The 19,786-nt window shown below is 38.5% G+C and overlaps 1 protein-coding gene across 2 annotated transcripts in view; it reads left to right on the top strand.

The window, feature by feature from the left end:
- LOC104738689 (endoribonuclease Dicer homolog 1) overlaps positions 13,792–19,786 on the top strand; it is a 9,879-nt gene continuing 3,884 nt past the window's right edge. Inside the window, exons 1-16 of one of the 2 annotated variants that reach the window (XM_019236089.1) lie at positions 13,792–15,177; positions 15,268–15,381; positions 15,476–15,686; positions 15,761–16,155; positions 16,238–16,457; positions 16,545–16,717; positions 16,797–16,919; positions 17,012–17,172; positions 17,269–17,502; positions 17,589–17,739; positions 17,817–17,999; positions 18,094–18,255; positions 18,354–18,449; positions 18,533–19,161; positions 19,434–19,531; positions 19,619–19,777. In XM_019236089.1, coding sequence (XP_019091634.1) covers positions 14,230–15,177; positions 15,268–15,381; positions 15,476–15,686; positions 15,761–16,155; positions 16,238–16,457; positions 16,545–16,717; positions 16,797–16,919; positions 17,012–17,172; positions 17,269–17,502; positions 17,589–17,739; positions 17,817–17,999; positions 18,094–18,255; positions 18,354–18,449; positions 18,533–19,161; positions 19,434–19,531; positions 19,619–19,777 — 4,057 coding nt within the window. In that variant the 5' untranslated portion in view covers positions 13,792–14,229. The remainder of the gene's footprint in view (positions 15,178–15,267; positions 15,382–15,475; positions 15,687–15,760; positions 16,156–16,237; positions 16,458–16,544; positions 16,718–16,796; positions 16,920–17,011; positions 17,173–17,268; positions 17,503–17,588; positions 17,740–17,816; positions 18,000–18,093; positions 18,256–18,353; positions 18,450–18,532; positions 19,162–19,433; positions 19,532–19,618; positions 19,778–19,786) is intronic. The other variant, XM_010458879.2, reaches the window with a different exon arrangement.

Below are 19,786 nucleotides of genomic sequence, written 5' to 3'. Positions count from 1 at the left end.
TTCANAAAAAAAAAAAAAAAAAAAAAAAAAAAAAAAAAAAAAAAAAAAAAAAAACTCGACCTGGATCTTGTATTTGACGAATCGTCAATTATTATTACAAATTATCAACATTTCAAGTAAAACTAATCACTTACGTCTATAACAGTTGAACTGTATATGTGTTCAGTCCGGCTATGTAGTACTGATTCAAGTCTTTTCTGTTAAAAGAATAAAGTCATTAACCAGATTTATTTTTCTGTTACCGAGAGATTAATTAGAGTCTGTAAATATAATGTATACACAATTATCAATTATTATAAAGTATGGCTCGAAAAAAGTTGGCCTGCAGCCCTCGTTCTTTAATTTAATAAAGGCAAAGCTCAAATCAAATAAGTATAATATAATTTTACTATTTACCGAGCTGCACCAGCTTAAATACAAAGGGGACCTCTCTACCTATATACAGTATATATAATATCTCGTTGGCCTCATCTATTTTATTGAAAAACAAATCCCCTTATAGTTTATGCTTAAGGAATATTTCCCATTCTAATCTAATTGACCGACTCTATATATCTCTAGCTTCTGTTTTTTTTTTTTGATCATAGAAATATTGGATATCCAGATTTCTTTAAAATATGTATTCGTATCTAAATATAGATACTTTCATACCCAGATTCCATATTATCCCAAAAACCCTAGAGATTCCAGTTCTTCAGAGTTTATCATGTTGCATCCCAAATTCTATCGGAGAACCATGCATCTCCCATATACAATGTCAATTTGTAATCTCTAGCGCTTTAAAACCATTAACTGATTGTAAGTATCTTAGACATGGACCATATGGTATAACTATGAGGTGCATATGGTGTATATATGTAAGATTTGAATAAAATGGTTAAAGTAGGGGTTGGATTTAAAGGGAAGCAAACATAAATGAGAAGGTGAAGTGTTACGATTTTACAACAGTAAACTTGGAAGCGAGTAAGGACCACTTCTCACTACTCTCTCTCTCTAGAGTTTGTCCAAAACAGCCTCACATTTTTTGCATCCCCACACTTCTCGATCTCTTTCACACCTATTTTCTTTATTGATTATTAATATTTTTTTTTTATATATATATTGTTCTGTGTGTGTGTATTTTTCTTTATCAACTTGGAGGAGCTCGGCCCCTTGGGAATTTTTTTTTTTCAATTTAAACTTTTCCACACAACGTATTTCCAATATATAGCCATAGAGATATGCTAAGAATTTGGTTGTCTTTTAAAGCTGATCTACAGAAAAAAATTAAGGTATATGTGAATATGTTATGTAGTTTGTGCTTTATTGTCACAAGTACTCAACCGAGATTCATCACGTACAATGTCTTAAAAGTGCCATATTTTATGTTTTGGTTTCCAAAATTATCCTCAATCCAAATTTCCTAAACTGTATGTTTAGCAAGGGTTCTTAAAAGTTCAGAATGAAGGAAACACAAAATTTGGGAAGACTTTACTAAACTTTTAGAGAGTATTCACCAAAGATTATGGTATAAAATCAAGATTGTAGTATTATTCTTGACAAAAAATCTGTTGTTGTGAAATTTTATGATATTTAGTTATCCAGTTAAAATGGGTTATGAATGTATGAAACTTGAAAGGTTTGAGATTATATATATAAGCAAACTTATGATATATCAACAGAAAAATGATTAAAATCTATAAATGAATCAAAGTAATGTACAATGTAATTAATTAGTCTAATTCTCTGGTGGAATCCAGTGGAATCTATTATGTAGTTTATTTGTCAATAGTTGCTAATTTTGATTAAATATATATTAAGTGAGTGTGCAGTACGTAATACAAAGTCGTATAACACACACATTGGTAATTAAGGATAAATCAAAATCCTCAATAAACTTGACATTAGATCATACTAAAGATATGCATAATGATCATATAATGTAAGTATGGTAACATTTAATATAGAAATGTGTGCGTGTGGATTTGCATATATAGTGTATTTTTTCATATATAGTGTATTAATATGTTATGTGTGTATAGAGAGAAGGTCGTTATCAGTAGGTGCAAAATAGAGTCCATTTGCATGGAGCAGGTTTATGTGATGTTGATGATGGTAACAACTGTCATGTGTGCCCCAAAGTCTAGGAGTCTTAATTAGTTTACATAATATGCATAATTATAATCACCACAAACGAATACATAGATTGAAAGAATTAGTAGGTCCAAATATAATATGGGCAAAAACTAGAAAGTGCATATACATTATATAGTGTATGAGTATAATTAGAAATTATCTAATAGCTAGGTCACAAAAAGTCTTGTTATCAAGCTTCAAACAATTTGTTCAGACCTCTTTAAAGTTATTTTCATCAAACCCAAAAAAAAAAAAACTATATACGTAGTATATATAGAGAATACTGAATATAACACTAACGTTATTTAGCTAAACTGAATATAGTGTAGATCCAAAGGTCAGAAGTTTATGTTTAAGGAAATCGGAAAGATATTAAGGGAAGTCCAAATTTTATAATTAACTTTCTATTTGAAATTTATAATTAAATATCTATTTCAGAACGTAAGATTATTTTGTATGTATTATTACTCTTTGGAATTACGGTTTGTATATACCTTATATAATGATCGTGTTTATATAGCCGCTATAGTACACACACACATATATATGTATTAATAAATACTTACAGGCGATTGTACCGTGTACGTATACATATGTAAAGATGCATGTAGCTAGGAGTTATATATATAGAAAGATCAGCACTGGTTTTGATGATCGTTATAGAAAAACTTGTTTACACACGATTCCAGCTTACATTTTTCTATCATTATAGCTACGTAGTACGTACTATATATGTGCAACGAACTCAAGAGATTTGTAGTGGTCAGAGAAAAAGGAAAACAGCTCCAGTCAAAGTCGTTGGGCGTTTTTTTCTTTTTAATTTCCGTGATAAATTGAATATCATTTCAGTAAGTGTTGAAATTAGTTTATTTTGGTAAATTAATGAGTAAAATAGTTGAGTCAATATATAGTTTTTTTTGTCAATATATAGTTTGTGTTAAGAGTTCCATTCGATATATTTAAAAGAAGTCGCATGCACTAGAAATCAAGAATGAAATGACCGATACGGTCCATGGATATGAATGATCAAAGCACGTTTCAAAGAGGAATAAACGAAACGAGACAAGTGTTGGTAGGGTATGTTCACATAAACCCTAATTACGAAGCTCTCCTTTGCCCGATGAGTCGATTACTATTTCAAACATTATCATTCTAAAGGTAATAAACCGTACGAACTCGAGAATTTGTTTTTCGTGATATCGAATAATTTTTTCAAATGAAAAAAACATATATATATATATATATTTTAAATGTATAGAAATAGAAATATGACGTGGTAAATAGAGCAATGGACAAAATCATACAATATATATTAAAAAAAAATGAATGTAGATGGATAGAGTCGTCCCACACTTAAGGTTGGTCCACAATGAATACCGTTGGAGGCTTCGCAGGCTTTTGTTCTGTCCTTGTCTCTTCTCTCTCACTTCTCCTTTTGTTTGTTATGTTCATCAATCCTAATTCTTAAACTAAATCATATGTTATTAAATAATTTTGGCAGCTACAAAACCAAACTTGCGTAGTCCTAAAAATTCATTAACTGATACATAAAAAATATATATATACTCAATATCTTTTGTTAATAAAAAATTGTAATTTTTTAATTTTCTTTATTGCATGAAGATGATGAAATTGCGTGAGTTAACGAGAGAAAGAGCGGGTACAAGGTCATCTCTCTCCTCTAAACCTAATTTTCTCTCGCCTCTCTTCTCTAAAAACTCAAAAGCCGCCGTATCTGGTCTTTGGCCAACGTCCGGTGGTTTTATAGCCCCGGCGTTGTGCTTTCTTTATGGCTTTCTTCCTTCTGTTGTAGTGTTTTTGTCGGCTGTGTAGTTCTCAAACGGTTTTTGACTTCTCTCGACGAGATCGGAAGTGGAGCTACTCTGGGTTCCAGTTGTAGATATGTTGATGATTTTGAAGATGTTGTTGTCTTGTTCGATCTACTTGTGTATTGGTTTTGTATTGCCAGCGATTCATCATCTTTTTGCCGTGTTCTCAAGAGTCTCGCTCTACCTTTGAAGTAACAGATCTGGTCCATCGTGTTAGTCGGTGGTGTTCGTCAGAGTTGTCTCTTCAGAGGGGGTGGTGCGGTCGATTCTTTTGTCCGGTAATCAAGCTCAATCTCATCAAATTAAGCTAGTTTGGTATATCCCCGACTTGTTTGATGTTGGCCTTAGTTTTTGTGTTTCTGCTTATTCTACTGGTTTGTTAGGTCAGCTAGTTTAGCTTTCGATCTCTCGAGGGAGTTACGGCCGGGTCTGTTGTTTGGTTTAGGATAGCTTTCGTTTACCTTTTTATTGGTTCGTTGAATCCTTAAACCAAGTTTCCTTTCACCGCCATTAGTCTCGAAAATAAATAGGTTTGTTATGTGGTCTGTTCCATATCAGTTCTTGTAAGGCTAAACTCTTGTGGCAAGTGTCCATTTGTGGGGAGGCATAGTTCTAGTCTTCTAGATGTAGATTTTCGGTTCAAGATTAGGTGGTTAGGAATTAGATTCGCGTTTTTTGCTTATTTGGTTTGAGGTATTCGTTTTTAGACGGGTTAAATCTTTGCGGTGGCCTCTATCCTTGGATCTCTTCCATTTGCGTTTGCAAGTCCTTTCGACATTGACTCTTGAATACTTAGTCCCACGACTAATATTCTCTTCCGACTTCTCCAATGATTTTGAGAGCTTTTCTTTTGGCTTTAGTTTTTATATTGTGTTCTCGTGTATCAGATTTAAGTTTACGGGGATATTTTTGTTTTCTGCCGGTTTTAGGATTTTAAAAAAGCATTTCACCCTGTATTTTATCTTGGTATAATATAATAAAAATGTTCTAGTGAAAAAAAAAACAAGAGAAAGAGCGAATGAATTGTGTATATGCGTGGGGGATGTCGTCATTAAATTGTAATTTGGCATTTAATGAAAAAAGAGTGAAAGGTGCTTGACATACACGCGCCGTAGTTTCTTACCGGGAAAAGGATTGGTATAGTACAGTATTGATGTTAACTAGACCGGGCCCGGTTTAGGATGGGCGGCGGCCGAACCGACCACCTGGCTTACACTTCTTCGTATTCTGTATGGTGATTCTGGTTCTGGATGGATGGATACTGCAAAATCTAATAATCGGATCTTTTTGGATTTGGATTTTCAGTTAATAATCGGGTGGGGCTCTCTGTTAAAGTAACGTCGCAGGCCACTTAAGTCGGTCACTGGTGGAAAACGTGAACCCTGTGATGCCTCTTAATTTTACTTCAACGGAGTCTGGTTTCGTTGGATCTCTCTCTCTCTCTCTGCGAGCCGTCCAAAAAAGGTCAATTTTGTGGGTTCACGTATCTTACTAGCTCACAAAGAAATACGGCGCTATTTAATTTACCAATAAAACCAAAAAAAAAAGACTTTATTATACCATAAGGTTTGTAATTCATTTTTTTTTTAAATATATATACTTGTAAAATTTATGGCAGAATTTTCCTTTGATTGGTGTGGATGTGGTTTCAAATCTTCCGTAATACACCTTACCTACTCATGTGTGTTGGATATACAATCGCCTGCGTATGTTGACAAAAAGAATACTTAACAGTACAGAATCGATTTGTATTATCATAATATATAGAGCATTATTAATAATGTGTTATAAAGGTGGGAAATTCTGGTATTTGGGTCTTCTTATTTGGTAGGCGTCAGGCCCATTCTCAAATTTGCTTGCTCACTAATGTACCGCTTGCTGATGCGGTAAATATTGGGCTTTGCTTCGGATTTGAATTGGCCGTACCCCATTTTTGCTTATTCGACACTATCTTTACATTGCATTACCGGCGTTTGTCCCACGGGGTTCAAAAACTGAAGTCACTTGGATTCCCTTGCTAGAACAGACCGTTTGTTGGATTAAAAATATTGATAAAGATAAGTAATTAGTTTATTTATATAATAAGGTTAAAAACACATATAAATAAATATTTTAAACACTTTGTATTTGACATGGCACCATGTTTATATTTTATTTTCTATTGTGTTGTATATATAAAGAGATATGTGCGTGGAGAATAACAAAAAAATCAATAAAGAAGGATGAGATGAAAAGAAACAAAAAGATGACAGGAAATAACGAATTGGTCCTTCAATTATGGACGAAAAAGGTCGAATAATTGTTATTTTTTCTTTCCAAAATGCACCTTTGAGAATCTTAAGATTCAATCATATAGATCAGTATGTATTAGGTACATGTCCCCAATAAGAAAATCAAATACTATCAAGAAAAGTAGTAAACGTGAATCGTAAGCTAGTCAATTGTGTGAAGATGCATTAGTCATAATATTATTCGATCGACTTTAGATCTCACTTTCCATGCAGATTTTTGCAATTATCTGGAATAAGAACAAAATAATATCTTAGATTCTTCGGCCTGACTCTCTATCTTTTTCGCATATGCTCAATGCTTCGCGTTTCTCTTTGAATTCTTTGGTTATTTGGTCAGCTATAACTAAACGAGAAACAGAACCAAGATCGAATTCCGTTCCGATTCAAAATATCGTAGAATAATTATACTTTTCTCTCTTTCTAGTATTGGTCTATTTTACAAAACTAACATATAGTAACAGTAATTATATAACGTGTTAAAATATCTTTAGTTGAAGAAGATGAAAGTAATCCTTAGACAAAATTAAAGTGATCTCTTATTGGAGGACTAGAGAGCAGAATCTCTTATTGGAACAGAGCAATGGAAGACTAGAGAGCAGAATCTCTTATTGGAGGTGGACCAAGTATCAGAAAACGGAACTTCTTGTTAAAAAAAAAAAAGGAATCTGAGAGAGAATCGCCTAGTCGCCTCCGTTTACCGGCCTCACGATGGTAAATGAGAATTTTCCGATGGCTAAGGTTAAATCCAAAAAGAAAAAGAAGCATTCCTTCCGTACTGGCTCCTCAGTTCCAGGTATTTCGCAATTTGCTCGTATGTCAGCAGTGGTAGGACATCCGCCTAAACCCAGTAAGTCAGATCCGCCTCTTGTACTTGCCGATCTGGGTATCTCGGATCCTTCCCCCCGGAAGGAGGTTCTCCGGTGAGGTCCCCACCCTCTCTTCCGGCTATTTCCTCCCTAGATCTGGTTCAGGAATCATCTTCCTCGGCTGCCGCGCCGCGTAGTTTCTCCTGCTGAGACTTCTCCTTCGTCGGACGCTGGTCAATCTCTACCTGCTGGTGCTTCTCCGGTCCCCGCCGGATCCCCTTCCGCAATTAGTCCGCATGAATCCTCTCCTTCGGTAGATAAACGGTGGACTAGCCTCTTCGGAGCCTCCTCTCAACTTGAAGAAGTTGGTTCTCCTACTCAACACATCTCGGGTGCTCCGTTTGTTCTCATTCCTGACGACAACATTGAAGCTGTGAAGGAAGAGTTTAAAGATTTCATATTTGCTCAGTTCCATGGCAATCCACCGGACATGGGTCGAGTAATAGGAGTGGTAAATGCTCTATGGGCTAGATCTGGTCCGCGTATCTTTGTTCACAAGATTGGGCATGGTACCTTCCTGCTCCGGGTTACTAACTCCAGGGCGATTCTATTAAGTCGTAACGTTTGGAACATTGCAGGTTATCCCATGTTCGTCTCTCCGTGGTCCCCTGAATTCACCCCGGAGACTCCTCCTATAACCTCCGCGTCCATCACTGCGGAACTCAGAGGTGTGCCTTACTTGTTATTTAACAAGCAGAGTCTCAGTCGCCTAACCACTGCTATTGGTAAGCCAATTGCAGTAGTCTCTGAAACAAAGAGAAAGGAAACATTTGAGGTGGTAAAGGTTCTCGTCCGAGTTGACTTGACCAAGGATCTCCCCTCATAGATCATCACAGGGTTCTCCAATGGCCGGGAAGTGGAAATAGATGTGACTTATCCTTGGCTCCCCCCACGTTGCGCAGAGTGCAGAGCGTATGGGCATGAAACCTCTCGATGTCCCTCCAAGGTAGCAGCTTCTACCTACCCAAGGAGGAGGACCCAGAGATCATGTAGTCGATCTAGAACTCAAAGACGATCTCGCCAAGGTAGGTCTAAGGAGAGATTGCATAAGGGGCCCCCTCGAATGGTTTGGAGAGTGAAGGAGAGGAATAACACTCTACAGTATGTCCTGGGTGAGACTGTGGAGGCGGCTAATGACAGGATGGAGGTTGTAGTGGAGAGAATCTCTGGAAGTGGAACGGAATCTATGGCTGAGAACACATCAGAGGAACTGGAGGCAGAGCAACCAAAGAACCTCGCAAGTCCTAAGTCTTCAGCGATGGTAGCAGCTGTACCTCCAGATGGTTTGAACGCTACTGTGGAGGGTTCCAGCATAATTGGGGCAGGTCAGTCGCCCAATGACATGATCCTCTCTGAGAATTTGCTCGCCTCAAATCTTGAGACTCGAGAAGATGTGTTGGACGATCATGAAGCTCCCTTTATCCTGGTATCACGCAGGAAGAGTAGGAAGTGTGGCCGTAAGGTCACCTCATCACATTAATACTTATTAGTATGTTTTTTGTGTGGAATATTAGAGATCTGAATAGTACCAGACGTCAGGATTTTACAAAGCAATGGATTAATCTCCATAAGCCACGTTTTGGAGCGTTTTTGGAAACGCATATACGGCATGTAAACGCAGGACGAGTTGTTAGAGCACTCCCTGCTGGTTGGAAATTTTTTGGTAATTTTGATCAGCACAACACGGCTAGGATTGTTGTTTGCTGGGACCCAACAATATCTATGGTAGTCTATCAGGTTTCTTCTCAGTTAATCACTTGCGGCTTCTCTTCCAGGCGCTAAGTCTAAACATCACGGTCTCTTTTGCTTACAGATTCAATGTGATGGAGGATTGCATACCACTATGGACGGAGCTATGCTGGCTGAATTCGAACACCCCTGTCAATAGATTCCCCTGGGCGGTGGATGGCGACTTTAACCAAATTCTGAGGACTTCTCAACACTCAGAGTACTTGACTCAGGAGGTAGACATCAGCGGAATAGATGACTTCACTCTAGCATTGCAAGAATCAGATTTGTTAGAGGTGCAAGCAAAAGGTCTTCCCTTCACCTGGTGGAACAATCGGGAAGACACCCCTTCTGCAAAAAAAATTGACCATGCCTTTATTAATCAAACCTGGGCTGCCTCCTTTCCAGACTCATACGCGGAATATTTGGAACCTCTACAATCAGATCATGCAGCTTGTCTCTTTCATCTCCCCTCTCGAAGGAGTGTGGTGAGGAAATCCTTCAAGTTCTTCCAACATGTAATAGATCATCCGCAGTTCAAGGAGTCAATCTCGCAAAGTTGGGACCCTCTTGCCATTCAAGGTTCTTGTCAATACAAGCTTGTAAGGTCGATGCGGAAACTTAAAATGATTCTGAGGCTTCTGAACAAGCAACACTTCAGTGATATCAGTAGGAGAGCTCAGAGTCAAGCAGTTCTAGTTGTTGAGCTTCAAAGAAGGGTTCTCTTTACTCCTGATGCTCAAGCAGTTAGGGAGGAGCATGAAGCTAGAACACTGTGGCAAACACTTCTTACCGCAGAGGAGAAATTCTATCGCCAAAAGTCGCGAATCCTTTAGTTCAGTCTGGGAGACAAGAACACGACCTTCTTTCACATGTCAGTGACACAAAGGGCTGCACGAAACCATATCCATTTCTTATGTGATCAGTCTGGTCGAAGGATTGCAGACATATCAGAGATAAAAAGTTATGCAGCTGCATACTTTGAAGATATTCTGGGTAAAACCGATATGCCTCTATCTCCAATCTCAGTTACTGAACTATGGGACCTCCTTCCATTCAGATGCTCAGATTCTCAAGTCCAAGCTCTTCAGAAAGGAGTAACCATAGAAGAGATAAAGGCAGTGGTGTTTGCTATGCCGTTAGATAAGAGTCCAGGCCCGAATGGTTTCTCGGTGGAGTTTTTTCGTGCATCTTGGGACATTGTTGGTGACACGGTGGTGGAAGCAGTCCAAGAGTTTTTTCGCAATGGTCGCCTCCTTAAGGATCTCAATTGCACTATCATTGCTTTGATTCCTAAGGTTCCGGAAGCCTGCCAGCTAAGTGATTTTCGACCTATAAGCTGCCGCAACTTGATTTACAAAGTCATCTCTAAGATCATAGCCAACATAATGAAACCCATCCTTCTTGAGTGCATCAGTCCGAACCAAGCAGCTTTTCTTAAAGGTAGAAGTTTGGGAGAGAATGTCCTACTTGCTTCGGAGTTGATCAAGGAATATCAAAAAGCCAGTTGTCCAAAGACCTGTATGGTCAAGGTTGATATTAGGAAAACTTTTGATACTGTGTGTTGGGACTTGGTTCTCAAGACTCTTGAAGCTCTCAACTTCCCTCCACTATTCCGCAGTTGGATTCAAGAATGTATTTCTTCTCCGCGGTTCTTTGTGGCCATAAATGGTGATTTGACAGGCTACTTCTCTGGAAAGAAAGGCCTCAGGCAAGGCGATTCTATCTCTCCATTCCTTTTCATCCTTGTCATGGAGGTGCTATCGAAGCTTCTGGAGTTATCGACTTCAGCAGGTAGCATACAACTGCATCCTTATTGCTCTTCTCCTCAAGTGACACACCTCCTCTTTGCAGATGACCTTTTGGTATTCACTGATGGTTCTTGGCACTCTCTATATGGCGTTAGAGAGGTAATGTCCCAATTCAAACAGCTAAGTGGGTTGGATATGAACCCAGCAAAATCAGAAATTTTCTTTGGGGGCTATTCTGACGTTGAGATCGATGAACTGAGTGAGTTCTCTGGCATTAGGGTTGGTTCGTTCCCAACTAGATATTTGGGACTGCCTCTTAACCCAGCTAGGATTTCATTCGCCACCTTGCAACCGTTTCTTGAGAAAATCACTTCCAAGCTGCACTCCTGGACGGTTAAGTCTCTGTCTTTTGCCGGAAGAATCAGACTTGTATCCGCAGTAATATATGGAATGGTTAACTTTTGGAGTTCTGTGTTTAACTTGCCGAAGCGGTTTTATGAGAAGGTCGACTCTTTGTGTGCTGCTTTTTTATGGAAAACAAGATCGGTTCAGCACAGGGAGCTCGAGTTGCATGGCAGGATGTGTGCAGGCCTAAGGAGGAAGGTGGTCTAGGCATCAGAAGATTGCAAGACTTTCAGATTATCTTTCAACTTAAGTTAATCTGGAACTTTTTCGCAAGTTCAGGTTCATTATGAGTGGCCTGACTTAAAGGAAATGTTTTCCACAGGAAGAGTTACTGGCTGATGGAGGATAACCAATGGCTCTCTCGAACTGTGAAATGTATGCTGCATCTCAAGCCTCGACTAAAGGAGTTCATGCGCTGTGAGGTTGGAAATGGATGCACTGCTTCGTTCTGGTATGATAACTGGTGCGAGCTTGGTCCTTTGGCTGACTTTATAGAAGGAAATGGACTGAGACAATTGCGGATAAAGAAAAATGCTGTAGTTCTAGAGGCGGTAAGGAATGGAGAATGGAGGATGCCGGCTGCAAGATCTGACTCTCAACAATCATTCATGGCAACTCTCACATTTATCTCTCCTCCAAACGATGAAAAAGGGGCCGACCTGTATCTCTGGAAAAGGTTGTCAAGGACCTTCGGTCAAAAGTTCTCTTCCAAATAAACTTGGGAGCAACTAAGGTCTCATTCTCCAGGGGTACCATGGAGTAAGGTAGTTTGGTTTAAGGAGACAGTGCCGCGTTACTCGTTTATAACGTGGCTTGCGTTTCTGGGAAGGCTTGCGTTTCTGGGAAGGCTTCCTACCAAAGACAGGCTAAGGAACTGGGGGATCAATGTTCCTCCACGTTGTGTGCTCTGTTCGAATGGGATTGAAAGTCATGAACATCTTTTCTTTCAGTGTGCTTACTCCTCGGAGGTTTGGAGTACGTTTGCAGGCAGGATCATCTTATCGCCTCCAACGACATTAAGTTCTATCTCCATTAGGATCCTTCAAGTGGAGCAACAGCAACAACAACCGCACCCCAACGCTGCCACCATCGTCAAACTCGTCCTCCAAGTCACTTGTTATCTCCTTTGGCATGAAAGGAATGCTAGGCTATTCTCCAACGTCTCGTCTCCTCCATCAGTGGTTCAAGCCGGAGTGGATTGTACAATCTTTGATCGTCTACTGTCCCTCCCTGGAGCTACGGCTTCTTCTTCGTCCTTGTTAGCTTCTTATTTTGATTGTATAAACTTTCCATTCTAGTTTCTTTTTTTCCATTTTGTACAGAAAAAACAGAAAATTTGATATAAATTTTAACTTTTTACCAAAAAAAAAAAAAAATTAAAATGATCACTGATTTTAAACTATTTGGGGGAAATGTTTGGACTCTGGACTTTGGACTTTGGAGTGTCGGATACTCGGATGCTTACAAAGAATCCAAATACATATAGATGGAGTATTTGCTAAAAAGATCTAGATTGTTTTATTAATGTTTATCGGAGTGCAAACGGTCTATCTAAATATACAAATGATTAAAATAAAAACGCATCACTACTTTTAAAAGAGTCGGATACGTATTTATTTGGCCGTCGTCATCAATCTGCTAACACATTACTATTAAAGGTAAAAATGTCTAAACTTTTAAATGGTGGAGGAGGCGTTAATAGTTCTACTTTATTACGTCCTATATTGTACCATTCATACATTAATAGATTTCATGGGCGTTAATGTCTTAAAATTGACTTTAACTCCCAATGGACATTATCTCTTGAAGATTTTTTTTTTTTAAAGTTTAGAGCAATAAACCAACAGTCAATGCTAGTTTTTAAAGTAGCGTTACGAACATTACTACAGCTATTTACCGCTCATATCCATTATTTTCGACGAGCAATTCATATTATAAAATCACTAATTTGTTTTTATTTTATTTATAAAAGTTGTAGAAAAAAAATAATTGTGTGTTTATGATGCTTGTTGTTACAGTTTTAAAATTGAGAGAAGAAGTTGCACGAGTCGGGTCAACAGAATGACAGAACAAAAGCATGAGAAAGAACCGACCAATCACTAAGACCTTTCCACTTGTCAGTTTATCATTGGTGCATCGAACAATTACACTTTTCTGAAAACAGTAAAAAGCTTGGAATGATCTTGACCGTCCCGTACGAATCAATCTAACTAGTGTAGTAGTGTAACTCCGGTCGGCGTAACCGCTAGTTAATTTAGTCAAACCTTTGTGTACGTGTTTCCATATGAAAACATCAAATATCGTTTTAATTTTAGTTTAATGTTATTTATGTTTTCAGTTTATCTTTACTAGTACTATTTTAATATATTGTAATATACTTTCCCGTTTCACAAAACTATTAATTTAAGATAGAATTTTATTTTTACAAAAATTATATTTTTATCTCTATTATTTTAATTTATTAATAAAAAAATGAAATATATTTAGCCTATCTGTAAAGAGTAAAATAAAAAATTTTAATGACTTTTTTAATATGTGTGAATATGTTGGAATTCTTAATTTTGAATTTCATTTTTTTTTGATTAAAAAAATTATAATAACCGTGTGGAATTCACAGGTTGGTTGGTTTGGAGTAAATAAACTAATAAATACTATTAAATAATGAATTTGGTGTTTTTCACAAATTCAGGGAAAATTATTTACCTTTTTCTGCTTTAATGGCAAGTTTCCTTTTTCTGTAATATTGCAAACAAAAGGAAAGAAATATTTTAACAGAGAAGAGAGCAAGTGACCAGAAAGAAAGAGAGAGAGAGAGAGAGAGAGAGAGAGAGAGAGAGAGAGAGAGAGAGAGAGGAAGACGAAGAGAGAAACAGAACAGAGTAGGGATCGATAGACCGTGGAATCGTCGAATCACATAACACTTTGCAAAAGCTTGGAAAAGGGTTTTTTTTTTTTTTTTTTTAATTCTTCTTCTTATTCTTATTTATTTACCAGAGAAACCAAATCTTTGGTTAGGGTTTTGCTTGCTCTTCTTCGTGACCCCTTTTAACCTGCAAACAAATTCATATAAAATTGGCGTGTTTCGTACGGTCTATCTAACCCTAATCTGTCATAAAACACTCTTCTTCTCTCACCCCCTTCTCTGGGTTTCTTCAGTTCTCGTGCTTTTGTTCTGTTTCTTCTCTTGAGTGAGCCTTTTTTTTTTAATGTTCTTAATTTGATTTGTTGATTTATTACCTGAATTATGGTAATGGAGGATGAGCGTAGGGAAGACATAACAAAGCCTTCTTACTGGCTAGATGCCTGCGAGGACATCTCCTGTGATCTTATCGATGATCTTGTCTCTGATTTTGATCCTTCCTCTGTTGCTGTCAATGAATCCACCGATGACAACGGCGTCATCAGTGATTTTTTCGGTGGAATCGATCACATTCTAGATAGTATCAAGAACGGTGGAGGCTTACCAGACAATGGCGTTTCTGAGACCAATTCTCACATCAAAGAGGTTAGTGTAACTCCTCAGTTGATTCCTGGGGAGGTTGCTTTATCTGTTAAGGAGAACGGGTTGCAAAAGAATGGCGGTAAGAGAGACCAAGAAGTGTCCAAAGAGGAAGAAGGAGAGAAGGATTGGAAGAGAGCTAGAGTTTGTAGTTACCAGAGTGAAAGGAGTAGTAACCTTTCAGGTAGAGGACAGGCTAATTCTAGGGACAAAGATAGGTTTATGAATAGGAAACGTACTCGTAATTGGGACGAGGCGGTTCACAATAATAAGAAAAGAGATTGTTACAGTCACAGAAGAGATGGTAGAGATAGAGAAGTTAGAGGTTATTGGGAGAGGGATAAAGATGGTTCCAATGAGTTGGTTTATCGGTCAGGGACTTGGGAAGCTGATCACGAAAGAGATGTTAAGAAAGGGAGTGGTGGAACCCGAGAGTGTAATGTGAAGGCAGAGGAGAATAAGAGTAAGCCTGAAGAACGTAAAGAGAAGGTTGTGGAAGAGCAAGCAAGGAGATACCAGTTGGATGTGCTTGAACAAGCCAAAGCGAAAAACACAATTGCTTTCCTTGAGACCGGTGCTGGAAAGACACTTATCGCAATTCTTCTTATCAAGAGTGTTCATAAGGATTTAATGAGCCGGAATAGAAAAATGCTCTCGGTCTTCTTGGTTCCTAAAGTGCCTTTGGTCTATCAGGTACCTATATAACTTACATGTTTTGTCTTTTCTTTTTTTAAAATTGCTTACCTTTTGGGTTTGGTTTGTTGATTTATCTTACATTTTCAGCAAGCAGAAGTGATTCGTAATCAAACTAGTTTTCAAGTTGGACATTATTGTGGTGAGATGGGACAAGATTTCTGGGATGCTCGAAGGTGGCAGCGAGAGTTCGAGTCTAAGCAGGTTGCTTTTGATGCTTCGTTTTCCTCACGGGTTTTGGATCGTTTTATTTATCTGTTCTCGAAGTTTACAGTTTTTTTGTTTTTCTTCTGTGCAGGTTCTAGTAATGACAGCACAAATTCTATTGAATATACTGAGGCATAGCATCATTAGAATGGAGACAATTGATCTTCTTATTCTCGACGAGTGTCACCATGCTGTCAAGAAACATCCATACTCATTAGTGATGTCTGAGTTTTACCACACAACCCCTAAGGACAAAAGACCTGCCATCTTTGGAATGACTGCTTCGCCCGTTAATCTAAAGGGTACTTATGGTTTCTTGTTCTAAGCGGATCTTGCTTGCTAATGTTCTTGAAACTGACTTCTTTTGTTTACATAGGTGTTTCAAGCCAAGTAGATTGTGCGATAAAGATACGCAACCTCGAGACCAAGTTGGATTCTACTGTTTGTACAATCAAAGACCGAAAAGAATTAGAGAAGCATGTGCCTATGCCTTCAGAGATTGTTGTTGAGTATGACAAAGCTGCGACTATGTGGTCTCTTCACGAGACAATAAAGCAAATGATTGCAGCCGTGGAAGAAGCAGCACAAGCAAGTTCAAGGAAAAGCAAGTGGCAGTTTATGGGGGCTAGGGATGCTGGAGCAAAGGATGAATTGAGACAAGTTTATGGCGTGTCTGAAAGAACGGAGAGCGATGGAGCTGCCAATTTGATTCATAAGCTTAGAGCTATAAATTATACTCTTGCTGAATTGGGTCAATGGTGTGCTTACAAGGTAAAAAAATGGATAACATTGATGATTGAACTGGTTTTGTTATATATTCATATGATATTAACTTTTTGTTTTTTCTTTCAAGGTGGCACAATCATTCTTGACTGCTCTGCAAAGTGACGAGAGGGTGAATTTCCAAGTGGACGTCAAGTTTCAAGAATCATACCTCAACGAGGTGGTGTCACTGTTACAATGTGAGCTTCTGGAAGGCGCTGCTGCTGAAAAGGTCGCAGCTGAAGTTAGCAAACCAGAAAATGGTAATGCACATGACGAGATCGAGGAAGGAGAGCTCCCTGCTGATCATGGTAAGTCGCAACCACATTATTTGTACATATCTATTTACTATTTACCGTTCTGAGAAACCGTATATTAACAATGCTCTATGGTTTTAGTTGTCTCGGGTGGGGAGCACGTTGATAAAGTAATAGGTGCCGCAGTGGCTGATGGGAAAGTTACTCCAAAAGTTCAATCATTGATCAAACTACTCCTTAAGTATCAGCACACAGCTGATTTTCGTGCTATTGTTTTTGTTGAGAGGGTGGTTGCTGCTTTGGTTCTTCCAAAGGTTAGGATTAAAGTGAAAGTAACAATGTGATCTTAAGTACATATGTCCTGTCTCTATCTCTGATCTTGGAAATTTTCAGGTTTTTGCTGAGCTGCCTTCACTTGGTTTTATACGGTGTGCCAGCATGATTGGGCACAATAACAGCCAGGAAATGAAATCATCCCAAATGCAGGATACAATTTCCAAATTCCGAGATGGCCATGTATGAAAGATTTGTCTTTTGGGTAATTTGTTTTTGTATTTAAGCCTTTAGTCTTTTTACATATGTCTCTTTCTCTCTTTCTGTTGTGATAGGTGACACTATTAGTCGCCACAAGCGTTGCTGAGGAAGGACTCGATATTAGGCAATGCAACGTTGTTATGCGTTTCGACCTTGCAAAGACAGTGCTGGCATACATTCAGTCTCGTGGTCGGGCAAGAAAGCCTGGATCAGACTACATACTCATGGTTGAGAGGTACATTAAAAAGCTTTAGGAATTACATTTGTTTTCTTAACATCTGATCAATAAATCAATCTCTTATATATATATGTCAACTTGTGTTACTTGCAGGGGAAATGTGTCTCACGCAGCATTCTTAAGGAATGCTAGGAACAGTGAGGAGACACTGCGAAAAGAAGCTATAGAAAGGACTGATCTCAGTCATCTCAAAGATACATCAAGGTTAATCTCCATTGATGCTGTGCCGGGTACAGTTTATAAGGTGGAGACAACTGGTGCCATGGTTAGCTTGAATTCTGCTGTTGGTCTTGTACATTTCTACTGCTCTCAGCTTCCTGGAGACAGGTAAGTTCACTGATAACTTTTTATCGTTCTAAAGATCTTTTTTCTTCCTGTATGAGACGATGGATTGCTTCTCTCTTGTGTCTCAGGTATGCGATTCTTCGTCCTGAGTTTAGCATGGAGAAACATGAAAAGCCTGGAGGCCACACAGAGTATTCATGTAGGCTTCAGCTTCCTTGCAATGCACCATTTGAAATACTCGAGGGTCCTGTTTGCAGTTCAATGCGTCTTGCACAACAGGTGGACTTCTTGTTTACTGTTCATTATCTTATTCGTTTATATCATGTGTCTTGAATTTTTGTGTGTTTGATATGTAGGCTGTATGTCTAGCTGCATGCAAGAAACTGCATGAGATGGGTGCATTTACCGATATGCTATTGCCGGACAAGGGAAGTGGCCACGACGCTGAGAAGGCTGACCAAGATGATGAAGGTGAGCCTGTTCCTGGGACTGCTAGACATAGAGAGTTCTATCCTGAAGGTGTTGCGGATGTACTTAAGGTAAAATGAGCACTAACCTATGAACAATTGACTAAATGTGCTTTTACTGAAAATGTGGTTTCAAAACTTGACTGTTTCTCTACCATGTGTACAGGGAGAATGGATTTTGTCGGGAAAGGAAATTTGTGAGAGCTCAAAGCGATTCCATTTATACATGTACAATGTGACATGTGTAGATCTTGGCTCTTCAAAAGATCCATTCCTAACCGAAGTTTCAGAGTTCGCGATTCTTTTTGGCAATGAGCTGGATGCAGAGGTTCTTGTTACTCTCTCAATGGATTTGAGCTTTAGAATTCGGAGATGTTACAATAGTTTCCCTTGCCTTTTATCTAAAGATTTGTTTATTTGTGTCAGGTATTATCGATGTCTATGGATCTTTATGTTGCTCGGGCCATGATCACTAAAGCATCTCTTGCTTTCAAGGGATCGCTTGATATAACAGAAAACCAGGTTAGACTGAACAAACAACTTATATTTCCCCTCAGTCACATATATGTTTGCTTTATCTTATATTGGTGGCATTTCTTGTGCAGCTATCATCTCTAAAAAAGTTTCATGTGAGATTAATGAGTATCGTGTTGGACGTTGATGTTGAACCCTCAACGACACCATGGGATCCTGCAAAGGCCTACTTGTTTGTTCCTGTTTCTGACAATACGTCTATGGAACCCATAAAAGGGATCAACTGGGAATTGGTTGAAAAGATTACCAAAACCACTGTGTGGGACAACCCACTACAGAGAGCTCGTCCGGATGTATATCTCGGGACTAATGAAAGAACTCTTGGTGGTGACAGAAGGGAATATGGGTTTGGTAAACTTCGTAACAACATTGCCTTTGGTCAGAAATCTCACCCAACTTATGGTATTAGAGGAGCTGTTGCATCCTTCGATGTTGTGAGAGCTTCTGGATTGTTACCTGTAAGAGATACTTTTGAGAAGGAAGTAGAAGATGATCTACCAAAAGGAAAACTGATGATGGCTGATGGGTGCATGGTTGCAGAAGATCTTGTTGGGAAAATAGTGACAGCCGCACATTCCGGGAAGCGGTTTTACGTTGATTCAATTTGTTATGACATGAGTGCAGAAACATCATTCCCAAGGAAGGAGGGATATCTTGGTCCCTTAGAGTACAACACATATGCTGACTATTACAAGCAAAAGTATGAATTTTTGATTCTTCCAATGCTTTTTCTAAGTTTCGTTAGAGAAGCAAGCACTCTACTAATAACTTTTCTGTAATCACGAGGACTTACATGGCCTCAGTTCACCTCAAGGTGTTGTGCAAGAAGGAGAAGCAAAGCCTGTCTATGTATTACGAGATATCCACTTGTATTGCTAGGATATATGTACAAGATCGGCTTTTCTTCTTCTTCTTGCACAACCTGAGGTATCTGAGGCTATACAAGTCTTCTTCTATAATGTTGTTTATTAGGTATGGAGTTGATTTGAATTGCAAGCAACAACCTTTGATCAAAGGACGTGGTGTTTCATATTGCAAGAACCTCCTTTCTCCTCGGTTTGAACAGTCAGGTACTACTATTAAGATTTTAATATGTCTTCAACATTTATTGATTAACCGGTAGATTAACACGTGTTTGTTTGATTCTGTAATTTAAGGTGAATCAGAGACGATCCTTGATAAAACATATTACGTGTTTCTTCCACCTGAAATATGCGTTGTGCATCCACTTTCGGGTTCACTTGTCCGAGGTGCTCAGAGGTTGCCCTCTATAATGAGAAGAGTTGAGAGCATTTTGCTCGCTGTTCAACTCAAAAATTTGATTA

Source organism: Camelina sativa, chromosome 14, assembly GCF_000633955.1.
Source record: "Camelina sativa cultivar DH55 chromosome 14, Cs, whole genome shotgun sequence".
Classification (NCBI taxonomy): Eukaryota; Viridiplantae; Streptophyta; class Magnoliopsida; order Brassicales; family Brassicaceae; genus Camelina; species Camelina sativa.
The sequence above is the reverse complement of the archived record's forward strand: the minus strand, read 5'-3'. Positions and strand labels throughout refer to the sequence as shown.